The sequence below is a fragment of the Eumetopias jubatus genome, unplaced genomic scaffold (assembly GCF_037043125.1).
Source record: "Eumetopias jubatus isolate StellerSeaLion01/CBP00866 unplaced genomic scaffold, mEumJub1_p1.0 scaffold_3, whole genome shotgun sequence".
Classification (NCBI taxonomy): Eukaryota; Metazoa; Chordata; class Mammalia; order Carnivora; family Otariidae; genus Eumetopias; species Eumetopias jubatus.
Window position 1 is genome coordinate 71,792,228 of NW_028274809.1, and position 25,358 is coordinate 71,817,585.

Sequence of the window (25,358 nt, forward strand, 5' to 3'; positions counted from 1 at the left end):
CATTGCAAATTACATGGAGAGAGGAAAGAATGAACAGTTGGGACCATTTTAATTATGTCAGTCTGTCCCGGTTTCATACATTTGTCCTTAAAACTTGAAGGACTAGGTTGTCTTTGAAACTCACTGACATTCTGTACTCTTTTTATTTAGGAGATTTAGATCATCTCCTTTATAAATGAAAATGTCACTGGATTCAAAAACTTTACCACTTATATAGCTGATTGAGATACTGAGTTTTAGAGGCTTTATATTTGTTCGATTTGGAGTTCTTTTTCCTTTTTATATATTCTGTTATTTTTAAGACTGAAGCTAAATCACTATTTTTGCATATTAGCTGCTATTTTCCTACAAAGTGGGGATTACATGAAATGTGAAAAAATATACTTAGATTGACCTCTATGAAGAGGATTAAAAGAAGTATCATTTTTGTGTAGTTCTGTATATGGGGTCATATTTGGTGAAATGATTTGGCAGTTTCTACAGGAAAGGGACAGGAGATTTTCTGCCACACCATTCTCCCAGTTGGTATCTAACCTTAGGCAATTTTCTTAAAAATTATGTCTTTCATGATGATACCAGTTTCACACAGTTATTGTTCTTAGGTTAGCAGTTATGTAAAGTTGTTAATAGTATTCCTTGAAATTTTGTGTGTTTCAGAAATAGCCAGACAAGCAGCGCAAATAAAGCTTTTGAGAAAACTTCAAAAGCAGGAACAGGCTCGAGTTGCCAAAGAAGCCAAAAAACAACAAGGTGGGTGATTTAAATGCAAACATAAACATGAAGAGTAAGTATTGGGGAATTCATAAGAAGCTTCTCCTCTTCATTCCCTTGCTGATGATATCTGTGCTTTGGTTTTTCACCATAGCAATAATGGCTGCTGAGGAGAAGAGAAAGCAAAAAGAACAAATAAAGATTATGAAACAACAGGTACGTTTATGCATTGCAACTGATTTTTAAAACACAAGTGTTATATCAGGGTTCTATTGGTATATGTATGTATGTACGTTATTTTCATTTTGATTTCTGAAATAACAGTATTTCACATTAATGTTAATGTATCTTAGAAAGCTGTCCTCTTGCATTAGCTAAAATTCACCTCATCTTTTTAAGATTTTATTTATTTATTTGAGAGGGAGAGAGAAAGAGCGTGCAGGCAGAGGGTGAGGGAGAAGCAGGCTCCCTGCAGGGAGCCCAAAGCGGGACTCTATCCCAGGGCCCAGGACCCTGGGATCATGACCTCAGCTGAAGGCAGATGTTTAACCAACTAAGCCACCCACGTGCCCCTAAAATTCACCTCATTTTTGAACCAGACCTTCTACTTCCAAGTTTTTAGAGAATACCAAAAAGTAAATCTAAGTATTTTTAATATCTTGATGGAGTTTGAATATAAGTGGACATCTTGAACAACTTTCAAACTTTTTAAAGTAGTGTATCAGTAAATGAAGGCTATTGCTTGAATGTTCATATTTTAGTAGGAAAAGCCAGTTGTAATGAAACATAAAATATGAGTAAAAAGTTAAACTGAAGTTATATAGAATAGGGTTTGTTCCCACTGTTTCTGAATGCTTAAAAATTACTACTACAAAAAAAAAAAACAAGAAAGCACTTCTTCAACGTATCCAGCATTCATTCTATCTGATGTCTACAATATCTTTCCCCTATGTAGTTTTCAAAATTAAGGATAGGTAAATGAAGTGATTTTTAAATTTTTATAGGTAAAGCATTACATGACAAGATCTTCAACTTCATTTAAGATGGGAGTGTGTGAACTACTCTGCCATCTCCACATATTCACATAACCATTAAAGCAGAAAGGAAATGGGGGAAACTACAATTTGTTTAAATTTTTTAACAGCAAGTAGTTATTTCTGAGTATGAAATGAAGTAAATTGTGTTACTGTATAAATAGCTGCTAAATAAATGGGTTGGGCTGGTTGTGATGTGGCTCTTTCCAAGGTTCCTTCCAGTTTTGGCTAAGGCAGTGGAATTAGGGAGAGTTGATGGGCAATGGGGAACCAGAACTTGGTCTGTAGTCAAGGAGCTGAGGTTGAATATGTTCTCTGCTGCTTAATATTTTGTGACCTTAGATGAGTTATTTAACCTCTGTGTCTCTGTTTCCTCCATGGTAAAAGAAAATAACTGCATTAGCTAACGATTTAATGAGGTCGTGAATGTAAAATGTCTATCACAATGCCTAGCACAAAACAAATGCTCACTTTTTAAAAGATATAAAAACACCAAACTATATGGTGTACTCCCTTACTGTAATTTAATGTAGTCAATTGTAAACTTGAATTCTTTCCTTAGTTTGTTGATTGTGACTGCTAAAGACACTATAAGATTGACTTAAAAATATGTAGTCTCATAAATACATTTATTAAAATATTATATTTACTATATATTACATATATATGTAAAAATAGTTTATATTTCATTTTAAGTGAAATACTATTTTTTTATGGCTTAGCCTATTTCCTGATGGCTAGAGACCCATCAAATCCCATCCGCACTGAAAGGTCAGCTTTGTGATCCTAAACTCTTGAAGTGGCTACACCCTAAGCCTACATAGTTTTTGCCGCTCATCAAACAAAGCATTGGGGTCCCAAGGTTCCAGCAACAGTAATACAAATGAACTGATATTAGATATTCATCGATATTTGTCTGAAGGTAGTCTTGTAATACCATTTGACTTATTCCTTGTTGCCAACAAAGTGAATCAAAGTCTAGCAAGGTTTTCTCATCCTCTGGATTATTTTTTCCACCTAGTAGGCCTAAAATGTCACCATATAGTCCTCAAAGCAATTTTCTGGAGGCTTCCAGCAGCATTATTATGAAGCAAATGGAGCAAAAGCATTGGAATCTAACCAGGTCTTCTCTGTACTTAGTATTTGACTTTAAGCAAAATATATACCCTCCAGGAACTTCAGTTTTCTTTTAGGTTAAAAAAAAAGATAACTTCAACTCCCATGTTGTTTTTTAAAGGATCAATAAGATATTTTATGTAAAGTGCCCAGTTCAGTGCTCGGGTACTCAATATTATAAGGTGACCCAATATTATAATTTATGAAAAAGGTTTATCTCTGCTAATATCAATGACAGCACTACCAAATATGTGTACATATATATGAATCACTTGGACAGCTAAGATAAAGTTCTGACTGATTGTACTTAAGTCCAAGATTCTATACCTATCTCTGTGCTTAAGAGAAGAATGAATGACTTTTGCTGACTTGAGAACATACCACCTTATAACTTTATGGTTAACAAGAGCAGAAAAATTAAATCACAAATGTGCTTTACGTAGGTCTCAAGTTCTAATCTAAATAAATATATCAAATGTGGATCAAGTACAGCCTTCTCTAAGATTTTGAAATGAAATAAAAGATACACTTGGATTTTTATGTTTGGCAAGCTATAATTAATATTTTCAATACTAAGTAGGATCACCAAAAACAAAATTATAGAATGGTATCAGTCTTCTAAAATCAGAACAGTAATTTCAGAAATCTCATTTTCCTGCACTAGAGCCCTGCAGGGAATCAATAACATTAGTGTGGGGGGAAAAAGGAATAAGTTTTAAAACACTAAGCATAGCTTTAAAACGTGCACCAGCATCTGGAGATTGGGGTGGGTACTGTAATAGAAAGTAGTACGAAATGTGTTGGTCCTAGAAATCCTAGGACAAGTGCAATTTGCAAGTGGAACAATTTGGGTAGGTTTTGTTTTCGTTTTTGTTTTTTAAACTATGTATTCTCATCAGTGCCAATCTGGGAATTTCAAGGGGATTTATGAACATGAAATTGTTAACAGTGTACTTATAGCATATTGCATTTTAAAAAATCACATGTAAAGTTCTTATCAAACTTTACATGATCATTAAATTCTGAAACAATAACTATTATGTTCAGTTTAGGCAATGTGAATACCTAGTATGTCATGTGAATCATTCCCTAGAATGTTAAATTGTAATCAATCCATTTTTATTTATTTATTTATTTATTAGAGAGTGCGAGCAGAAGGGACAGGGAGAAGGAGAAGCAGGTTCCCCGCTGAGAAGGGAGCCCCACTCGGGGCTCCATTCCAGGACCTTGAGATCATGACCTGAGCTGAAGTCAGATGCTTAACCAACTGAGCCACCCAGGCGCCCCAATAATTAATCTACTTTTAAATAATATTAGATTACTTCTGAATTTGGCTTATTGTAGTCATTAAAAGTAATGCCATGTTATCATGTTATTCACTATGTGAAATAAATTATGGTATGGAAATTGTTGATAATTATTACAGTTGCATGGCACTCTATACTTTTTAAGCATTTTAATTTCATCATAACAGTAAGTAAAGGACAAGCACCTATTTTAGACAAGAGTAGTTATTTGTTCAAGATCATGCCATGAATGACAGTAACTCAGGATGAGCCTTCAGTTTTCTGACTCCTGAGGTACTATTTTTTCCTATTATTCTGACCTATATTTATCTCAAATTAGATATTGCTTGTATTTGCATACAGGCTAAATGAGTTTAATTACCTTGGTTGACCTGGTTTCTATATACTTATTTAGCATTTATACTTCACAAATTGTTTTGAGAAATTTTATGAAATCATATTAATTTAAGACATGAATGTATATATGATGTTAAGCTAAATCATTAAGTTTTATATCCAGCATGGGCAACCTTTGGTAAACGTGTACTTATATCATTTGATTCCACTTAAATACTTTTCACCTATCTATTTAGTTTATTGTCTTAAATTATCATTATTTTTTCTACAGGAAAAAATTAAAAGAATTCAACAAATCAGAATGGAAAAAGAACTTCGAGCCCAGCAAATTCTAGAGGTAGAACTCTTAAATTTGATATAATTAAAGTAATTAGTCATATATCTTAAGGTCTACAAAAATAAAAATTTTACCGACATGATCTCTCACTCATACAAATTAATATGTTCATCAGAAATTCTCTTTAAATGTAACGCATAGAATAAGACCTTATCTGAACCTTACTTAGCAAGCTAATCTAATCCTAACAGTAAAAACGCAGAAAATAAGACAAAACAGAAAAAGAGGAAACCTCTGAGCAGCCAGTATAGTTGTCAGAAAGTTCCTGTGCGAAAACTCATGTTCTTTACTTTTAGAAAACTCATTAGGACTTATAGTCACATATTTACTTTCAATTTAGAAATAAAACATTATAAAAGTAAAGTAAATTTTCAGTGTAGAAACAGTTTAACTAGCTTGGTTTTCTGGTTTCTAATATACCCCTCTTCCCTGAAGCTACTGGAATAGGGCTAGAGGGCATATATTGGCAACAGCAAAAGTAATAGCCAAAAGACAGCAAGGGAAAATGCAGAAAAACTCCAACCCGCATATATAGGAATTCAAAAGCCTAGCAAGAGTGTGTAATTTTATAGTTGAATAGCAAACAATTTTCAACACCTTAATGGCCAAAATACATTACTCTATCGAACTGTGTAGTATAATAATTGATGTTCAGAACAATGGCCCTGAGTCATCAAGAAAAAGCCAAATTGTGTTAAGTGTACTATGTCTGACCAGGCATATGTCTCAAAATTATTTTCATCCAAAACTGTGAAAATAAACCTTTAATGTTTAAAATTATTATAACCTCTCAGCTATTCAGGAAACCATTGCCATATAAAACAATTCCTTGAGGACTCCAGATAGCTGAGATTTTCTATTACAGTTTTTTTTCTGTGCAGAAATATACACATATTTCCTTATCCACTTCAAATTAATTTTAAAACCCACCAAATAGAAAATATGCCTATCTTAAAGTAAACTGACAATAATTACTGGATGGTCATCAAACTACTAGATAAAGACTTTAAGATTATGAAGCTCAAGTTTGATATCATATCTTGATATTCAAAATGTACTTCATGAAATATGTTTACTTAAAAAAAAAGCCTTTAATTAACCACATTGTACAGCTAGAGAAAATGAAATTTAATGTTTCATTTAAATCATCTGAGTAATGGATTTCTTTATCTCAAATTTCAAGTGTTAAAAAAGAAATTTCAAATAAAGTGGACTCGTGCATTTTTAATGTGTTACTGTTTTATTCATTAAATAACTTTTATCGGTTAAAATCCACCCCATTTTCTAAATTTTCAACAATGATTGTATTTTACTTTTAAAAATCAGAAAAAAAGATAATACATTCCACAAAATCAGTTTTTTTCTAATTAAGTTTTGAGTTAAAATGACAATAACTCTCAGTTATTTCAGACTTTTAACAGAGATTGAAGAGGAAAACCTGACACACTCTTATGCACTTAAGAACTTTTGTATATCTTCATGCTAATCTATACATTAAAAATGAAATTAGTATGTTAAATATAATGTTAACTGGAGGGAAATCTGTAATTGTCTACGTATATGTTACATATTGTTTTGTACCTTGTGAGACATGTAGCTCCATTTTCAAGTCTGAGATTATTTTCAAGTTGTAGTGGTGCTGTTGCATGACTTTGAGACCTGTTTTGCATGCACAGGCTAAAAAGAAAAAGAAGGAAGAAGCAGCAAATGCCAAATTATTGGAGGCCGAGAAACGAATAAAGGTTAGTTTAGATGAGAACCAGAGTTTTTATTTTTCAAAAATAAAAACTGTGTGATGTTACACCAGTATCAATTATATGAAAAAAAAATAGCTCTCCTCAAAATGATTATCTTAAAAAAATGTTTAGCACAGATACATGTGTATAATGTGTGCTTTTATTGTATGTATATCGTATGTATATGTTTTTTTAAATTTCATTATATGGGTTTTATGTGATGATTTGAGCTCTTTAAGTAGCAAACATCAAATCAGAAATGCAAACTATTGCATAATACCTGTATATAGTTTTGCTGAATCAGAATGATCTTCCCAAAGCTATTTTGTGTTGTTGATGTTTATGTTTCAAATTGTGTCCCAAATCTGATTCTCTACTTAGATTATAACTTTATCTTGGTTAATGTCCAGCAACTGTCTTAATTATTAAAAAATGAAGAGCCTACAGAAACAAAAACCTAACTTGAGCAAATTGTTATTTGCCAATAATAAAATTAGCCATTGTTAATTATTGTAAAGTTTTGGTTTTGATTTTCTGTCATGAAGCATTAGAGTTGGACCCCCTAACCACACACACACATTCTACCCCTCACCTTCCACTTTTTCTCATAATTAATTACTGAAAGAGGGCAGCTGAGTGATCCTGCTGATTTTGGAAACAGACACAATTATATCCTGTAAAGCCAGGGAACTGTTAATTACCTTTTCTACATTGACTGTCTTACTTTTTTCTTTAGATTTCTACCCCTTTTCATCACTTCCCTTAATATCATCTAGATTTTTATCTTTATAAGAATATTTAAATTGATGACATTTGTAGAATTGCTTGCATTAAGCCTACCCCTTTGGGTAGTGCTCTTGAATTAGAGCTGAGCATGAAAAACTTATGCTGATCTCAGTCTGTTGTTACTTTCATTCATAGATAGTGTACAGAAATGTATGGATGCTGTTAAGGTACAATATAGTGTATTTGGGAATTTATGTTCAGAGTGGAGAGAGTTCTAATTAGCTGGATTTGAGGGTTGCTCTATATAATGTATTCAAATAATTTTGAAGATACATGTATCAGTTGTATCCGATATGCTCTGACCGTTTAGCTAGTCAGTTCAGTGAATGTGCCATTGAAATATGCTATTAGGTTATTGAATTTTAAGTTTAAATGGCTACTGAATAAGATCCTTGCTACTATCGTCTAATCTGTCTGTATTAAGTAGGAGCATATGAAATTGCCACCATATAAGTAAAAAATGATCAAATATATGCAATTCCATGTGGCTCGACCTAATGGAAGATTATAGAGTCTCAGAAAAGGAACTTTTAATACTTGTACTATGTTCTAAATCTTCCCTAAGAATTATATATTAAGAGTTTCTTATTTTTAAGGAAAAAGAAATGAGAAGACAACAAGCTGTTCTTCTGAAGCATCAGGTCTGTATACATATAGTTATACAATTGTTGAAATGTACATTTTATAATTTTTCTTAAATCTATTTTGGGGAAAATCTTCAAAATGTTTTCTTAAAAGTTTCCAAAGTAATTCCTGCTTAAGTTTTTCCTTCATCTTATGGTTTATTGTCTTGCTTTGGTATTGGTGTCTTTGGGGGGTTAAAAATTGGTTTCATGACTCTGTGATTTCTGTTTCATAATGTTGTGCCAACTCTTTCTACCAGGAGTTGGAGAGGCATAGACTAGATATGGTATGGGTATGTTTATTTTTGTACATCTAACACCGCATTGTGATTTGGTTGTGATATGGTTGTCATAGCAATGCATACAGTGTAGCACTGGCTGCTGTCATATTACATACTGCTGCATGGCTTTACAGCACAGTGCATTGCATACATCTGCTTGTCTGTCCGTAAAGAAGTATGATACAGCTCCAAGATTGCGAATTGAATTTTGCAAGCCTCATATAAGGCTGCTGTCTAAAAATTTACATTACTGATGTCACAATGAAAGTTGGATCACTGTACCATTAGACATAATAATGACCCATATTCTCCCATCATTCTAGGTGCAAAACTGCCATTGAATACAATGGGAATTTTGAGTTAGGTTGATGAGAGAATATGAAATATATTCTGGTTTTATAGACAAAATTTTGGAAATAATTTTAGAAATATCCCTTTGGGGGGACCAAATACATTTAAACAAAATGAATTCATTAGATATAACTGTGATTTTTTTATTTTAAAATAAAATGACATGATCAAAACTAGTGCTTACCTTATTTTCATACTGTGCGTTTTAGATTCCATTCATTAGCCCATGGTGCAGCTTTTATGGTCTTAAATAGTGCATCAAGTGGCAGACATCAGTAAATAGGAATATCCCATTTCATTGGTGTTGGTTTGTGAACCACGACTAGTTTAAATTGGTATAAAAGCTCTTAAAAAAAAATCTTTCTAATTTGTTGGTGGCCTATTGAATTTACAAAACGATAGCATGCTTGAAATAAAAATAACTTAATTCTAAAACCATGAAGTAAAAGTGATTATAAATCAATTTCTGCCTGATCTAAAAATTCAAGAACAATACAACCTTTAGCTTAATTGGCCTATAGTACATATTTGTGGTTTTTCTAATAGCAGATGTAAGGTAACTGACCTGTTCCAGCCAACCATTATGCTTTTTGTTCTGCCAGCTTTTGAAGGAGCATCACAACTGACCATAAGTAAATCTTGTATGCTTCTGTTTACACTGTCTCCATGTTCATTGCTTTACCTTTTTGCTTTTGATTGTTCTTGTATTTGCTTTCTAAACCTGAACTAAAACATGCACAGACTGGCCATTCTTGTCTTATATTTAGTATTTACTGTGACTTGTCTATAAATGCTAAACATGCTATACTGAGTTTTGTTTTGTTTTGTTTTTCCATTTCAAAATCAAACTATAATTATAGTTATTTTCCTAATTTTATCTGGCTTAATAGGAACGAGAGAGAAGGAGACAACATATGATGCTTATGAAAGCTATGGAAGCTCGTAAAAAAGCAGAAGTAAGTGCATGTTTCTAGAAAAATATTAGTATTTTTTCCTAAAGCATTGGTTTTTCTAAATGTAAATTTTTCATAGTATAGGTTTGTCATGGTTCACTGGCTTTCACAAGCAAGCCAAATATTAAAAGTAATAACTGTTAGAACATAAAAGAATGTAGGAACAATTCCAATCTATGTGTTAATTTTCTTGGCTGAGATTTTAATTATCTTTTTTAAATGTAGTGAATGGTATTTGCTTGGATAAAAGTAGTTATTTATTACTGTAACTAGAGTTTCACAAAATTAATATTACAGCATGCCTAAACAAGTCCTGTGTGTCCTAACTGAAACACCAGTCAGTCCAAACATGGACTCCTCCCTTCAGAATTATTCTTTACTGTTCTATTTGTAAAATTGGGCTTAAGTACTTTCCTTAAAATAGACTTTTAACAGATAATTCAGAATAAGGAAATTATTGAAATAAGTCAAAATGAGCTTATTTGGAATGTAATAGAAAGCAATTAAAGGTTAAAATATATATATTACAAAGGAATGCACTGTGTATTAGAAGCAGTTGAATAGAGGTATGGCCATGATATCCAGGGCAATGGAGTGTGAGAGACTCAGAATTCCCATACTGACTCTGAACCAACTTGCTTTACCTCTTCAGGCTCAATTGCTTCTTTCTTCCTTTCTTCCTTCCTTTTTTCCTTTCTTCCTTCCTTCTTCCTTCTTCCTTCCTTCTTCCTTCCCTCCTCTCCTTCTGTTTTTTTGTTTCAAATTTTTATTTAAATTCTAGTTAGTTAAAGGTTATTTCTTCTTTTAAATTGAGATAGTGATACTTACCTCCTAGGATTATAAGATTATCAACTGAGATAAACATTTAATAAATGAGAATCAATAAAAATAACAGTTCAGTCTGGAAGTTGGAGAGGCCTGTATTTCAGTATTTTGGCCTCAGCTCACCTATCATTATAGATTTCTAATATAGGGAGAGACAAAAGTATATTGCTTAGGAACCTGGACATAAAAAAAAAAAAAAAAGGAACCTGGACATTGTAACCCAATTACCTGGATTTGAATTCTGGTTTCAGTGCTTTCCAGCTGTATGACCTTAGGCAAGTTATTTCACCTGTCTGTGATTCAAATTTTTCATCCATAAAATAGAGATGATACCCGTTCCTATTTCATTTTGTAGTAATGATTAAATGGGTGTATATCTGTATGAGTGTATGAGTAAAGTTTCTGGAACAAAGTGTAGCGCCACACAGTGCTGATAGTTCTTTATCACTCCGCATGTGTTTGCTGTGTACAGTGGGCCTAGCAAGATGCATAGCCAGGTTGGGAACTACTAACAGAGATTACCTCTAAAGCTTCTTCTAGCAATCACTTCTTGTGACTCTCCTAAATTTCATGGAAGTTTTGCCTTAACATTTTTCTTACTGTCTTTTCTTCCAAACCTGTTAATTATCCAGGCCCACTGACAGCCTCTACACCTAACATAACAGAGAGTCTATGTGTAGATTTATAACCATAATCTCTGAAAAATCACAAGCAGAAAAAGAGAAAGGCAACAGATTTTGAGAACTGGAGTGGCTGTTATCTCTGTTCCCTTCTAAAAGCAGTATGGCAGTGGGAGGGGTAGGAAAGGGGATTAATTAAAAGCTCAACCTAATTTCCTCCAATATGGAGTGATGGAAACTGAAGGAACAACTCAGGAAAAATACCTAGAAAATCCCTCAAGAGACAAGTTCCTTTCTACCAAGTATACTTCTTTCCAGAGGACTAAAAAAAAGCCAGGGCTTGCCATTCTGATTTTTCCTGATGGGGAGAAAAGCTAAAGAAAGGCACAATAATGACAATAACCCAGAGCATATCTCCAGATATACTAGAATTTAGTAGAAGGGGAGAACCCAAGAGTAAGAGTAAGATCATCAAAGAGAGTAAATGCCCAGATTTAATTAAAATTAAAATTAAAAGGTGCCCAAAGCCCAAAAGGCATGACCTCTTCCATTGGTTAGTCATATTTCCTATTGCCTGGGAGGAGAGTAGGAAAAGCTGCTGAAGAGAGGTGGGCAAGATCTGGTTTGAGTGAAAGATAGCAGCCACAGGATAAATGAAGATAATTAAAATTAAACCTTCTAAGAAGCCACAAAAGACCAAGAGCACCTTTCATGGGAAAAAAGATTTACCTTTGACTAGATAAAGCAAACCAGGTACATCAGTTCCAATAAAACTTGGAAAGGGATATGAGAAACCAAGTACAGCTCTCCCTCTCCTAGCTCATTCATCCTCAGAAAAAAGAAACATGAGTAACCTACATAGTATTCACCTTTCTATCTGAAGTACTTTAAAAAATAAAAACAAGTATCAGATAAAGTGAGAAGGAAATAAAAATGAAAGCACCTATATTGAGGCAGTACACATTCCTGATTGGGCTGCCCACATCAAGCATAAGTAATTAGAAAAGGAATGTCAAGGGCACCTGGGTGGCTCAGTTGGTTAAGCGACTGCCTTTGGCTCAGATCATGATCCTGGAGTCCCGGGATCGAGTCCCACATCGGGCTCCCTGTTCAGCAGGGAGTCTGCTTCTCCCTCTGACCCTCTTCCCTCTCGTGCTCTCTGTCTCTCATTCTCTCTTCTCAAATAAATAAATAAAATCTTTTTAAAAAAAAAAAAAGGAATGTCAAGGCAATCATGCCAAAATATTAAACAAAAAAGAAAAATGTGTGTGTGTATAAAGTAATAACATAAAGCATAATAATTGAACCTCCCTTCCCTTGTTTTCATTCTTGTTTTCCTCAGCACTCCCTATGTGTTCTCCACAGAGCAGCCAGAGTGATCTTTTCAGAAAGTAAACCAGGTTATATCTTAACACTATCCAGTGGCTTCTCCTTGCAATTGTAATAAAGTCCAAATTCCTCACCATGACAAAGCAGTCCCACATGCTCTGACCTCCACCTGTCACTCCAACTTTACCTCATACAATTTGTCTCTTAAAAGAGTACTATATTCCAGTCATTTTTGTTTTTTTATCATCGTAAACAGAGGGTCTTTACTATTGCTGTTCTTCCACCAAATATTCGAGTGCTTCTTATTTGTTGTTTAGTTATAGATCAAATGTTAACTTGTCAAAGAGGCCTTCCCAGAATACCTAATTTTGCCTTTTTTTATACCCCACCTCTGGAACTCCATTCCATCATCTTATTTATTTTACAGTTGTTTATGGTCTGCTTCCTCCCAGGATGTAAGATCTTTGAGGACAGGAATCTTGTCTGTCTTGTCTACCACTATAGACCCAGGTATATAGTTGGAGCTTAGAAAATTGTAGTTGAATGAATGAATGAATGAGTTAAAATGAAAATGGTAGTTAAACAAATTGGTGATAAAAATATCATTAAAGAATGAATACATTTGGGGCGACTGGGTGACTCAGTCGTTAAGCGTCTGCCTTCCCAGGGTTCTGGGATCAAGCCCCGCATCGGGTTCCCTGCTCAGCGGGGAGCCTGCTTCTCCTCTCCCACTCCCCCTGCTTGTGTTCTCTCTCTCGCTGTCTCTATCAAATAAATAAAATAAATCTTAAAAAAATAAAATCTTAAAAAAAAGAATGAATACATTATTATGTTTTCTATCTATATAATTTTCTTTAGTAATAATAAAATAGTTTAGATGGTTTTCTTAAAGTTAGACATTCAAGGAACTATTATTTAAAATGACGTATGTCACAAATAATCCTTTATTGGAATGTTTAAGAGAACCCTGTGGGTAAAACTGAGCTCTTAAAATGTTGTTATCCTCTGATAACTATAGACTTGTGAACAAGACTAGATAATTTTACCAGTTATTCTGATTTTAAATTGTATTCCTCTATTGAATGGTACCTATAGATCTGTGATCGACTAAGTATTTTATTTTTTTAACTTCTTAAACTACTATATTGTGCAAGCATTAGATTAGATACTGCAGGAAAAACAAAAATAATAATGATTTTTTATCATATCAGAGAGATAAAAATTTACAGTGTAAACAGGCAGTAATTAGGCATGTGTTTTTACTGGCAATCCAAACTTTCACCAGATCTTTGTATCAACATGCCACCTCTATGAATATTAACAAAATATTGCTATATGTACTTGTCCATTTCCTTATTATTACTTAACATGTAAAAGATGTAACTAGTGTAATGGGCATATCTTGGCTTCATATTCTATGTCCTATTACCTATAATTTTTTTTTCTGTTGTTAACTATTAAGAAAACAAACTTTATTGTAAAGTTAAAGTTATATGATACCTAGGCAAGACTAACTAAAAATTCTGAACTTGCTTATATGTAACCCTTGATTCTAACTTTCAGTACCTTCAACACTTAATTATTAGATTGTGAAGAAAGAAAAATAGAGAAGGTAAACAAAAATACTATGAATAATATTTAAAGAACTAATGAGGTTAAAAAAATAAGTAGCTTTCTACCTTATTAACTAAAAATTTTCTTTAATGTCTGAAATTATTCCAAGATTCTCTCCGTATCTATCAAAGTAAGATGGTAACACAAACACCACTTTTTTGTTACTCTGTGTACACTACACTGATCTTACTTTTTGATTTAGTATTAACTCAATAAATTTTTACTAAAATAATCCCAATTTCTATAGTTTTTCTATTATATGAATCTATAATTAGTGGGGTACCTGGTTGGCTCAGTTGGTTAAGCATTTGTCTTCAGCTCAGGTCATGATCCCAGGGTCCTGGGATTGAGGGGCGGGGGTATGCATCAGATTCCCTACTCAACAGGGAGTCTCCTTCTTCCTCTCCCCCTGCCCCTCCCCCCTGCTCATGCTTTCTCCCCCACCCCATAAATAAATTAAAATCTTTTAAAAAAACCCTATAATTAGTAAGAATATTCAGACTTACATAAATTGCCTTACTTGTTATTTCTCTTATTAATTTTAAAGGATCATTACTATATCATCATAGTTCATAAATATTTTTGTAAGAAAATGTTAGAAAGAATAGTCTCATGAACAAAAAAGGCTTATTTCCTAGTATAATTCAAGTATAATATGAGACACATCTGCTTTCATTATTACTAAGCAGTAGAAACAAGTTGGTTAAAGCAATGTGACAAAGTAGCTCAAAATCTCCTCTTTCATTTATAAAAACTGCAAACCATACCAGTCACAAATTTATAATCACTTTACTCATATTAATTGAATAATCAACCATAGTAATCATCAGAGTCTTTTATATGTCTCCCTCCAAGGATCAATAAACCACAAAAGGTTGTTAAATATACAGCTATCACAGAACGACTCTGTCAGCACTTTAGGAGACAAAACCATAAAATTGAAGAGAGTAGTTCAGGTTTCAGAAGTCATCTAATAAATAATTTGAAAGCAGAAAAAATATGTAACCCCTCCCCATCCATGATTCAAGTCATGAGACTATTTTATAATCCTATATTTATGTTAATCATTAGTTAGTGAAAAATGAAAATAAGTAGAATTGTGCATGTAGATGGTTTTGTTTAAGCAGACCCATTGTTCAGTTGAAGAAATGTACTTCTGTGGCATACTTGTAATATTGTATTTATACAGTGTACTTATAATGTACTTTAATTTTAAATACTCTAAAAACATATAAAATTATATTAACTATATGATAAAATGTTAAATGTCCTTTAAACAAAGTCAATTTTTGAAAGATTATTATCAATTTAATTTAGATATATTAAAATCTCTGATTATCTGACTCAAGAATTATTAACAATATTAATTTTAATTTAGGAGACATTTATAGCAGCTATTCTACACAGTATTAGATACATAATCTAAAGTAAGTACAGACTTCTGTAATACTTTGGGAGATTTTAAGAAAATACAATAACTGGGAGGTTTTATTCTTTTTAAATGTTATACCTACAAAATAAATTTTTTTTAAAGATTTTATTTATTTATTCATGAGAGACAGAGAGAAGCAGAGGGAGAAGCAGGCTCCCCGCGGAGCAGGGAGCCCGACAGGGGCTCGATCCCAGGACCCTGGGATCATGACCTGAGCCGAAGGCAGCCGCTTAACGACTGAGCCACCCAGGCGCCCCTACATTTTATATTTTAATAAAAATTTTATTTTATAGGGCGCCTGGGTGGCTCAGTCGTTAAGCGGCTGCCTTCGGCTCAGGTCATGATCCCAGGATTCTGGGATCAAGTCCCGCATTGGGCTCCCTGCTCGGAAGGAAGCCTGCTTCTCCCTCTCCTGCTCCCCCTGCTTGTGTTCCCTCTCTCACTGTGTCTCTCTCTGTCAAATAAATAAATAAAATCTTTAAAAAAAATAAATAAAATGTAAAGGTCTCTCTCTTCATCATGTGATTCATAATTTTTTCAGTTGTTTAAACTTAATTTTCATAATATTTTAAATGTAAAAATAGTCCCTTTAAACGCATATTCAGTGTTACCATAAAACAGTATTACTTTTAATCTTTATGTATGTCTTCTATAAATGGCTTGTATTATTAATCTTATTTATACTTGTATTCTTCCTGCACTCTGAGGTAAACCTGTGTCTCTTAAATTACATTTATGTCTTTGAAATTTAAGTACAAGTTGCTGTCAAAAGAAATGTATTCTCCTAATTATGCCCAGAACAAAGACTTAAGAGACCCAGTAGAATCATAAAAAGCAAAAAAAGTAAGGCATCTTTGCAACATTGTCTCTTAAAAATGTCTTGTTTTGCAGTCTGATAAGTTGTAAAAGTTTACAATAACAGGTCATTCTACCACATTCACTGTTCGGCTCTTAAACTTCTATGATTCTAAAATAGAATAAATTTATTTCATACATTTATTATTATGCTATAGATTTCTGGAAATACTGTCATTTAGGCCTTGAGAGCCCCTAAAGTAATCTTTTTGTGTGAGTAAAAAACTGGTTTTGAAATTTTCACCCTCTGTATTTTGGGCTGTTTAGGATAATCTAAATTTAATGCATTTGCTATCACAAGGTGTTTCAACTTTGAAATGAAATTTAAATGACTTCTTAACTAAAATATTAGTCATATTTTGATATGGAAAATTCCATTACTGCAATTAAGATGATTAAAAAGATATTTTATTATAAATGACTTATATTCCAAGAATTCACTTACTTCAAGAATTTCTACATCTAGAAAGCTGGAGACTATGGGGGGATGAAGGGCAAAAAAATTAAGAGGAGACATACTAAATACTTGTCACTATTGACAGTCAATCTAAAATATAGTCAGCAGCTATATTTTGTAGTCATCTGTAGGCAATCTAAGTTATTGCCCTGAAATTTAACCATTGTTAATGTAAAATATGTTTTAACATTCCTTTCGTATTATGATAGGTTTCATAAGTTTTCTCTGGTATATCAAAGGTTTGTTGTGAATTGACCTTACAAAATGAGAAAGTTCCATCGTGAAATTCTAGTATTTGACATAGCAACAAAACATAATATTATTGGGGTGCCTGGGTGGCTCAGTCAGTTGGACTTCCACTCTTGGTTTCAGCTCAGATCATGATCTCCAGTTCATGGCATCGAACCCTGCGTTGGCTTCACACTGTGCTTGGAGTCTGCTCTCTCCCTCTCCTTTTGCCCCTCCCCCAACTTGTGCACGTGCACACATGCACTCTCTCTTTCTAAATTAATTAATTAATTAAATCTTTAGAAAACCATACTATTACAGAAATTAAGTGTAGGATCAAGCATGGTAACTTAATTTGTCAAGAAAAGGCTTAGGTGTGGGGTGCCTGGGTGGCTGAGATGGTTAAGCATCCGCCTTGGGCTCAGGTCATGATCTCCGGGTCCTGGGATCAAGCCCCAGGTCGGGCTCCCAGCTCAGCAGGGAGTCTGATTCTCCCTCTCCCTCTGCATCTTCCTCTGCTTGTGCTCTCTCTATCTCTCTCCCTTTCAAATGAATAAATAAAATCTTTAAAAAAAAAAGGCTTTTTTTTTTTTTAAATATTGCTCTTTCAAACAGTATACCAAATCTAGAAGAGAGAATACTACACAAGTTTAAACATCTTCAAATTTGGCCTAAAGTAGTACTGCCACTTTAAACTTTAGTTTCTGGAAGAAATTACCAGATAATAAGTCTATTTAATTTTGATATGGGGACAGTGTATTTGCAAACACATCAAATCATAGTGTATGCAGTTAAAATGATTAAGAGCTTAATAATGCTTAGATGTGAGAAATATATCTTAGATATCTTTAAGTTCCCAAATATAAATTGAATATTATTAATAAATGTATTAAACTCTGCTTTTGGCTACAAGGTTCAGATATAATTGAAAATAGAAGACATCAATTATGTCTGTCCACAGAATAATAAAAAACGTTGAGAAAAAAAATCAGCTATTGAATATGTTTAATGACTAGTACAAATGTTAATCTATCGTTATTTATATGGCAATTGTGGAATTAATCATTCAGCCAATGAATAAATGCTTAAACAATTTTTATATGCTAAGGCACACCAAATATTTCTGTTAAAGACATGACAACTATTGTAGTTGGAAATAAGAACAACATTGAGACCAGTGGGAGAGGAAAGTTGAACTGATACAGCCTTGATAGGGAGAAAAATAAAATCATTAAAAACTTCCTTGAAGTGTCTGGCAAATTGTACGGCTGGGAAATGAATAGGTCCATAAAGAAACAGGTGAGTAAGTTTGTTCCTCTGACCTCTAGAAGCTTACACTAAAGGGGAAGAGATCAACTTTAGACAAATAGTTGTCCCACAGTGCAGTAAATAATATAATAAGTTACGTGGAAGCTCAAAAAAAAAAAGAGAAATATTAAAATGCCTCAAGCACTTACGAGAAGAATAAAAGCAGGCTTTATTTCTGGGCTAAGGAAGAAAGGTTCTGCATTCCAGGCAGAGGAAATGGCATGTCCAAAGGTACAGTGTTGTAACTCAGTATGACCTGTGGGCAGAGAGGAGGAAGGTGCAAAGAGGGGGTTAATCAGTTTTTACCTTGTGTATGCCCCTGTCTTGGCTTTGTTGCTTTTCTCCTTCTCCTCTGTCTCCTCCTCTTGTCTGTACTCCTCATCTTCCTCTCCATCGTCCTCCTCGTCCTTTTTCATCATCTTCATCGTGAGGCAACGCCTCAAACTCGTTACACTGTCTTCTCAACACAGGTGTATCACACAATGTGACTAGAGCATGGGAAATTCACTGAGAAGCATGCATATGAGACCAAAACTTGTGTGGGGCTAGATTGTGACTTCTTTATATGCCATTTTAAATATCAGTTGATTGTTGAGGGGACCCAGAAGCTCTAGTTCTTGGAGAGTTGTCTTATACAATTCATTAACGTTCATTAAATAAATGAGTAAATTCACCAAATTTACAACATTTAGAGACTTCGTGTTTCCTTTGAGGTATCCCTAATATTTCAAGACAAGAATGAATGCTTGTCTTTAAGTAATAAAGGTCCTACAAATTTCTAAGATTTCTTGGAAATCTTCATTTTATCCTAAAAATTGGTGTCATTTTACTCTCCAGGCCATACTATAACCATGATTCTAACTGGAAAAAATCCTGTCTATCACTAGCTAAAAATGGTATCCAAGAATATAAGCCATATTGGAGGGTGGGGGGATGGGTTAGCCTGGTGATGGGTATTAAAGAGGGCACATTCTGCGTGGAGCACTGGGTGTTATGCACAATGATCATGGAACACTACATCAAAAACTAATGATGTAATGTATGGTGATTAACATAACAATAAAAATTTTTTTAAAAAGAATATAAGCCATATTTACCCCATGATGTTAAATGCACTCTCATTGTTTGCATATCCTTGAAGGATTATGTACCCCCAGGTTGCCATAAAAGTGAAGTTGGCACAGTGAAGAGAGCATTAGTGTCACACATGTCCTTTCTCTCTTTTTGAAAAGAAATGGTAACCATTTTCAGCAGTTTTTAGTGACTACTAGTCTCAACTATTATTTTTGTAATTATTATTATGAACATCATTGAGAATTCTGGGTTAGTCCTATATGGTAGAAAAATTTACACCAGCTACTTTGAAATCTATAAGATGTTTGTTTTTTTCTGTTGGTGATTGTAATTTATTATTCTGGCGAGTGACCAAAATATTTTCTCTTCTTTGGAAGAATTCTTAGAGCAACATTCATGTGTTTATAAATTGAAAATCCAATTCTGGGGAAAAAATGTTCTACCAATGATAAGTTGATTTGAAAATCTGTACTCTATTGTGGGAATGTTGCATGTTAATTGTTTATATTTTATGTCATTAGACCCTCAGAAACTGCTTTTAGTTTATGATCAATAAGATTAATTGTAGCACTTTTTTGGTGTCAGTAATCTCACAATATAGCTTCTGAATCATTTTCCTCCCAAATGTCTGTATGAATCAGTAATCCAGAAATTTAGAGGTTGTATAAAAATGAGCAGTGACTTGAGAATATCATATAAAAAGGCTCTCATGACCTGATCTCTAGCTTTGTATCATAATACTCAGCAACTGTTCAACCGGCAACCTACATCCCCCTCTTGACACTAGTAGCGATTTCTCAGATACACTGTGCTTTCTCTACTCTGCCTGGACTATCTTCTCCTCTGTGTCTCCCCGTGGCATGCCCTCCCGCAGCAGTCAGTGTGCTGTCTTTGCCATGGTAATTGAAACAGAGATAGCTAGAAAATGGGCAAAAATGCTAATATATACAGGAAGCAATAAGGGCAATGTTAAATTATAGGTTAGAGCTCTGAGAATTAAGAGAAATTGGTACTAGGGAGGAGGTGGTAGTGCATAAATAAGATTAAGATCCACTAGAAGGGAGTAATGACCTTCCTGCTTGGAGTGCACCAATATAAGGAGGTGAGGAAATAAGGTGTTCATCAGGAATAGCAAATAGGTTGACTAAATCTACATAGAATACAAAAATGGGAGATAAGATTTAAAAAAAAGTTTTGAATTCAGAAGTAAGGAGTTGGACTTTATTTTGATAAAAATAAAGAAAATTGAAAGATTTTTAATCAATGAAGAGGCATGACCCCCTTTATAAAAGTAAACCCATCATTAATGTGTTAAATGTGTGAGGTAATAGGTTAGAACTGCCTGATGATTCCACTGTTATTTCTCATCTAAGTTAGAATTGTATTTGAGGTCTGGCAATAAAGTCCTGACACTACTAGTAATGGCAAAGAGTCTCTTGACTTCTTCCAGCAGAGTGTTGTCCCCTACAACAGGGAGACAGGACAATTATTTCCATATTGCTGCCATTATTGAAAATATTTTTTTAATGCTTTTGGAATTACCTTCAGAATCCATTTTACATTCTCTTAAATGTTGTTTAGGGTGGCAAATAATATTTTGGTTTCGTCACAGGTGCTGTCTTAAGACTAGTTAATTGGAAGACCTGCTTTTGCAAATTCAAGCATGTTGCTTCCACATTCATGCTGTAAATCCTCCCTTGCTTCCTGGAGCTACACAAAAATTTGTGTTAATACTAGCTAACTGTATTTTATAAATATTTAATTACCCATGTGCCTTTTATATATCTGCTTCTATTAATAAGTATTTTATTCTCATATTGCAACCTGGGGAAGGATTGAATAAATTTTGAATAATGGAATAATCTGAGTTGAATCTGATATTGAAAATACAAACACACACACACACACAGTCATAAGATTATTTTAAAACTCAAAGGGTGAAAATAAGTCATTGTTTCTATGTAGTTCCAGGTCTATTCCTAAATTTCCTAAGAGAATTCTGTTCATGGAAATAATAACCCTTTGATAACTTTTTAAATTTTTAACTGGAGGGTTTTCAAACACATACAGTGACTAAAGAGTCTGTTGGACTTTTTAAGGAAAAAGAACGGTTGAAGCAAGAAAAACGTGATGAGAAAAGATTAAATAAAGAACGTAAACTAGAGCAACGAAGATTGGAATTAGAAATGGCAAAGGAACTAAAGAAGCCTAATGAAGATATGTGCTTAGCAGACCAAAAGGTAATTTATCATGTGAAACATTTCTTTAGTAAGTTTAATTTTTCCTGTGTCTCACCTGATTCCTTTGCCAGAGTTGCTATTATGAAAGCCTTTTATTTTTAACCAGAGCAGTGGGTTTCCAAGTCAAGGTCTATCTGCCTTTCCTGGATGGCCACCAATAAACCTCTCTAGAGGTCCTATGCCAATAATGGCACTTCTTAATACATAAGTGGAGCATGTAAACCTTTTTAAATTGAAGTAGAAATACTGAGGAAATCTGCAAAGATGAATTAGAGAAGTGGATAGGATTTCTTTTTGTTATTTGGTTCCTCCCAGGCATTTAGGTACAGAAAGCTCCAACTCCTCACCACACACCCGTAGATATTTAAATAAGTGAAGGTTTATAATCTGCAACCTCCTTCAGTGCTTTAGTGAGTGTAGCTAACTTTTATTGAGTATGTTTACTACATGCCAGGCACTATGCTAGGTGCTTCAGATGAATTCTCTCATTTAATCCTCACCGTAGTCCCAGGGAACTGGTATTTATGCCCATTTACAGATGGGAAAACTGAGACACAAAGAGGTTAAGGAACTTGCCCAAGATTACACTGCTAATAAGTGGCAATTTGGATTCAGTCTCCAGTTTGTTAAATTCCAGAGTCCATACTGTTTATCATCTTGAAAGCCAAAAAATATATGCAACCAAAGTACTTCATATGTGTTTTCTCTTCCATCATGCTTCACAGACATGTAATGTGGCTAAAATATATAAAAGTAGAAATTTGGAAAAAGCCAAATAATATTGGTATCTGGCATGATTTCATATACCTATGAGTAGAAATCTATTATGTTTGACTCTAAGAAGATGGTATTTCTCGAAAATTACATTGATGCTGCATATCATCTCTATGATACTGTCTCAATAATATATTATTATACTTGATCAATAGCATCTATATTTACTTATAAGTCATATTAATCTGATATACAAATAATGATTGTCTTTTAATCTGTGTAAACTCTCTTCTAAAGTACTTAAAGCAAACTTTTAATACTCCAGTGAGGATTTAATTATATTAATATTCTATTTAGTTACTTAGCATAAATGCTTTTAAATAAAAATGAAATTATACATGCTAGTTTTAGTCAATTGGATGTTTAAAATTTCCTAAGCCCAGAATGGGCATATATGTTAGTTAACACATTTAATAAACCTCGTAGTGAGTAAATATTTTTTTAATCCTAAATGAGCTTTATCTCCTTGCATCTTTTATTTTTATTTAAATCCATATGCATTGTATCAAATATATGTTGATTTTAAGCCTTATTTTTGTTGGCTTTGTTGTATACATTTTTAGAGTCCTATGGAAATGTATGTATATGATAGGGTTCAGGAAAAGTCTCTGAATTAAATGGTTTTCAAATAGAACATAAAAGATTTGTATGGTATCAGCTATAATCCATAGTTCTGTGTTTCCATACAATATTAGTAGAAAAAGTATTTGATTAGTTATTTCAGTAAATGAAGGGTAGGGGAACATTTTTGAAGAAGACAAATTCAGAGAAGTAGAATACAAGTCACATTTTTTTCTAGTCAAAGTTTAAGATATAATTATTGAATCCCATTCATGTAGAAAAATATTTTTAATTTAGTTTACCTATTTACTTAATTTTTTAAATGTTTATGACAACTAGTACTACAGTTTATTAAAATGTTAATATGTAAACATATTTGAGAAGGCGCAAAAGAGACAGCTTTCTAATTTTTTTATTGAAACTCAGTATTAATGTTTCGCTACATATAGGAAACCTAAAGATTGTTAGTTGCAGTATAACTGGGTTCTTGATAGCGTCATGGGTTCTGATCATGTTGACCTAGTAATTTTTCCACATTCATTAGCCAAAAATGCCGTCATGCCCAACCAAACAGCCCACAGATGCACACTGTTAGTTTCTGAGCTCCCAAAGTAGTGTGAAATATAAATCGGTCTCCATCATTAGAAGAAATCAGTACTCTACTAAAGTACATCCATGGGAAGGTACTTTTGAAACGTTTCTTATGTTACCTAGTTTTTGCTCCAGCCATATAAAGCAATGTTTATCAATATGTAAGTTAGTTAAAATTAGTGTTCTCCTTTGCAGAAATGTAAGTTCATGTTGGCCAAGTTCAACCAAAATTTATTGTTGGTGACTTGCATTCAAGAGCCTGTCTATACTTAATACCATGGGGTTATAGTTATAGAAATACCCCCGGGGCATTTACAATCCAGAGGAAAATCACTGATATGATGCAGGAAAAAAAGACAGCAACTTCTTTTACTTCAGAAGATATAAAATCATGGCCTTAAAATGATTTATTTATTATTTTGTTTTATGTGCAGCCTTTGCCAGAGTTGCCTCGTATTCCAGGACTTGTTCTCTCTGGAAGTACATTTTCAGACTGTCTCATGGTGGTGCAGTTCTTACGAAACTTTGGTAAAGTTTTGGGCTTTGATGTGAATATTGATGTTCCAAACCTGAGTGTTCTTCAAGAGGGATTGCTAAATATAGGGGACAGCATGGGTGAAGTACAAGACTTGCTTGTGAGGCTCCTCTCAGCTGCTGTATGTGATCCAGGTCTAATTACAGGATACAAGGTAAAAAAAACCAAAATATAAATTTTTTTTTAAATTTGTACTATCAGTGCATTGTTAGCTGGCTTTAGCATATTAGCAGAAGATTGTATTGATTGATCCAGTTTTTTTCTACACGTCTCACAAAGTTAAATGTAGAATTGCGTCAGGTTAAATTGGTACAAACCTAGAAAAACCTGGTTCATAAAGCCTAAGGAAATAGATAATTGCCAAATTATTCTTTTCCTCTAGCTGTCAGCAAAAAACAAGCTGATTTAAAGAAATACCCATGTGATATGAGACAAAACAGAATTCATAATTCATAAAGCAGTTAGAACTTCTGTGTGCCTTCTGAAATTATACTGTGTTCTCTCTGAATCACTGTGAATAACGAGGCTGATCAAAGCACCTATAGACCAGCACATGGAGACTCTTAATGTGGATACCCAATAAGTTCAAATTTATCTTAATTTCAACTAAGGTACACATTTTGGTCAGCCTTGCTGTAGATAATATTGTAGAGTGAGAAGCTTCCAGATGCATCTGTTAATTTCTCCTCCATCTCCCTGTTAATTTATTATCGCAGGCAATAGAACCCATGACACCAGACAGCCAGAACACAATAGTAATGCTCTTGAACCTACCCCCCACTACTACTGATAGAATGTCTAGATAAAGCCTGGAAAAGCTTAGGATAGTCTCTATAGTCAAAGAAGGTGTGATAGACTATTTCTACCCATGAGTTTACATACTGTTCTCCCTGCCTAACTTTTGTTTTTTATTATGTTATGTTAATCACCATACCTACATCATTAGTTTTTGATGTAGTGTTCCATGATTCATTGTTTGTGTATAACACCCAGTGCTCCATGCAATACGTGCCCTCCTTAATACCCATCACCAGGCTAACCCATCACCCTCCCCCCCCCCCTCTAGAACCCTCAGTTTGTTTCTCAGAGTCCGTAGTCTCTCACCGTTCATCTCCCCCTCCGATTAACCCCCCTTCATTTTTCCCTTCCTGCTTTCTTCTTCTTCTTCTTCTTCTTCTTCTTCTTCTTCTTCTTCTTCTTTCTTCTTTCTTCTTTCTTCTTTCTTCTTTCTTCTTTCTTCTTTCTTCTTTCTTCTTCTTCTTCTTCTTCTTCTTCTTCTTCTTCTTCTTCTTCTTTTTTAACATATAATGTATTATTTGTGTCAGAGGTACAGGTCTGTGATTC

General features: G+C 33.7%; 1 protein-coding gene across 21 annotated transcripts in view; it reads left to right on the plus strand.

Annotated features, from left to right (window-relative positions):
* The window catches only part of BAZ2B (bromodomain adjacent to zinc finger domain 2B), a 381,759-nt gene that overhangs the window by 307,372 nt on the left and 49,029 nt on the right, over nucleotides 1-25,358 (plus strand). For 13 of the 21 annotated variants that reach the window (XM_088021659.1, XM_088021666.1, XM_088021670.1 and 10 more), the window contains 9 exons: nucleotides 658-750; nucleotides 866-927; nucleotides 4,776-4,841; nucleotides 6,518-6,583; nucleotides 7,960-8,004; nucleotides 8,247-8,279; nucleotides 9,509-9,574; nucleotides 21,413-21,553; nucleotides 23,914-24,168. In XM_088021659.1, coding sequence (XP_087877785.1) covers nucleotides 658-750; nucleotides 866-927; nucleotides 4,776-4,841; nucleotides 6,518-6,583; nucleotides 7,960-8,004; nucleotides 8,247-8,279; nucleotides 9,509-9,574; nucleotides 21,413-21,553; nucleotides 23,914-24,168 — 827 coding nt within the window. The remainder of the gene's footprint in view (nucleotides 1-657; nucleotides 751-865; nucleotides 928-4,775; nucleotides 4,842-6,517; nucleotides 6,584-7,959; nucleotides 8,005-8,246; nucleotides 8,280-9,508; nucleotides 9,575-21,412; nucleotides 21,554-23,913; nucleotides 24,169-25,358) is intronic. The other 8 variants (XM_088021662.1, XM_088021667.1, XM_088021673.1 and 5 more) reach the window with 2 other exon arrangements.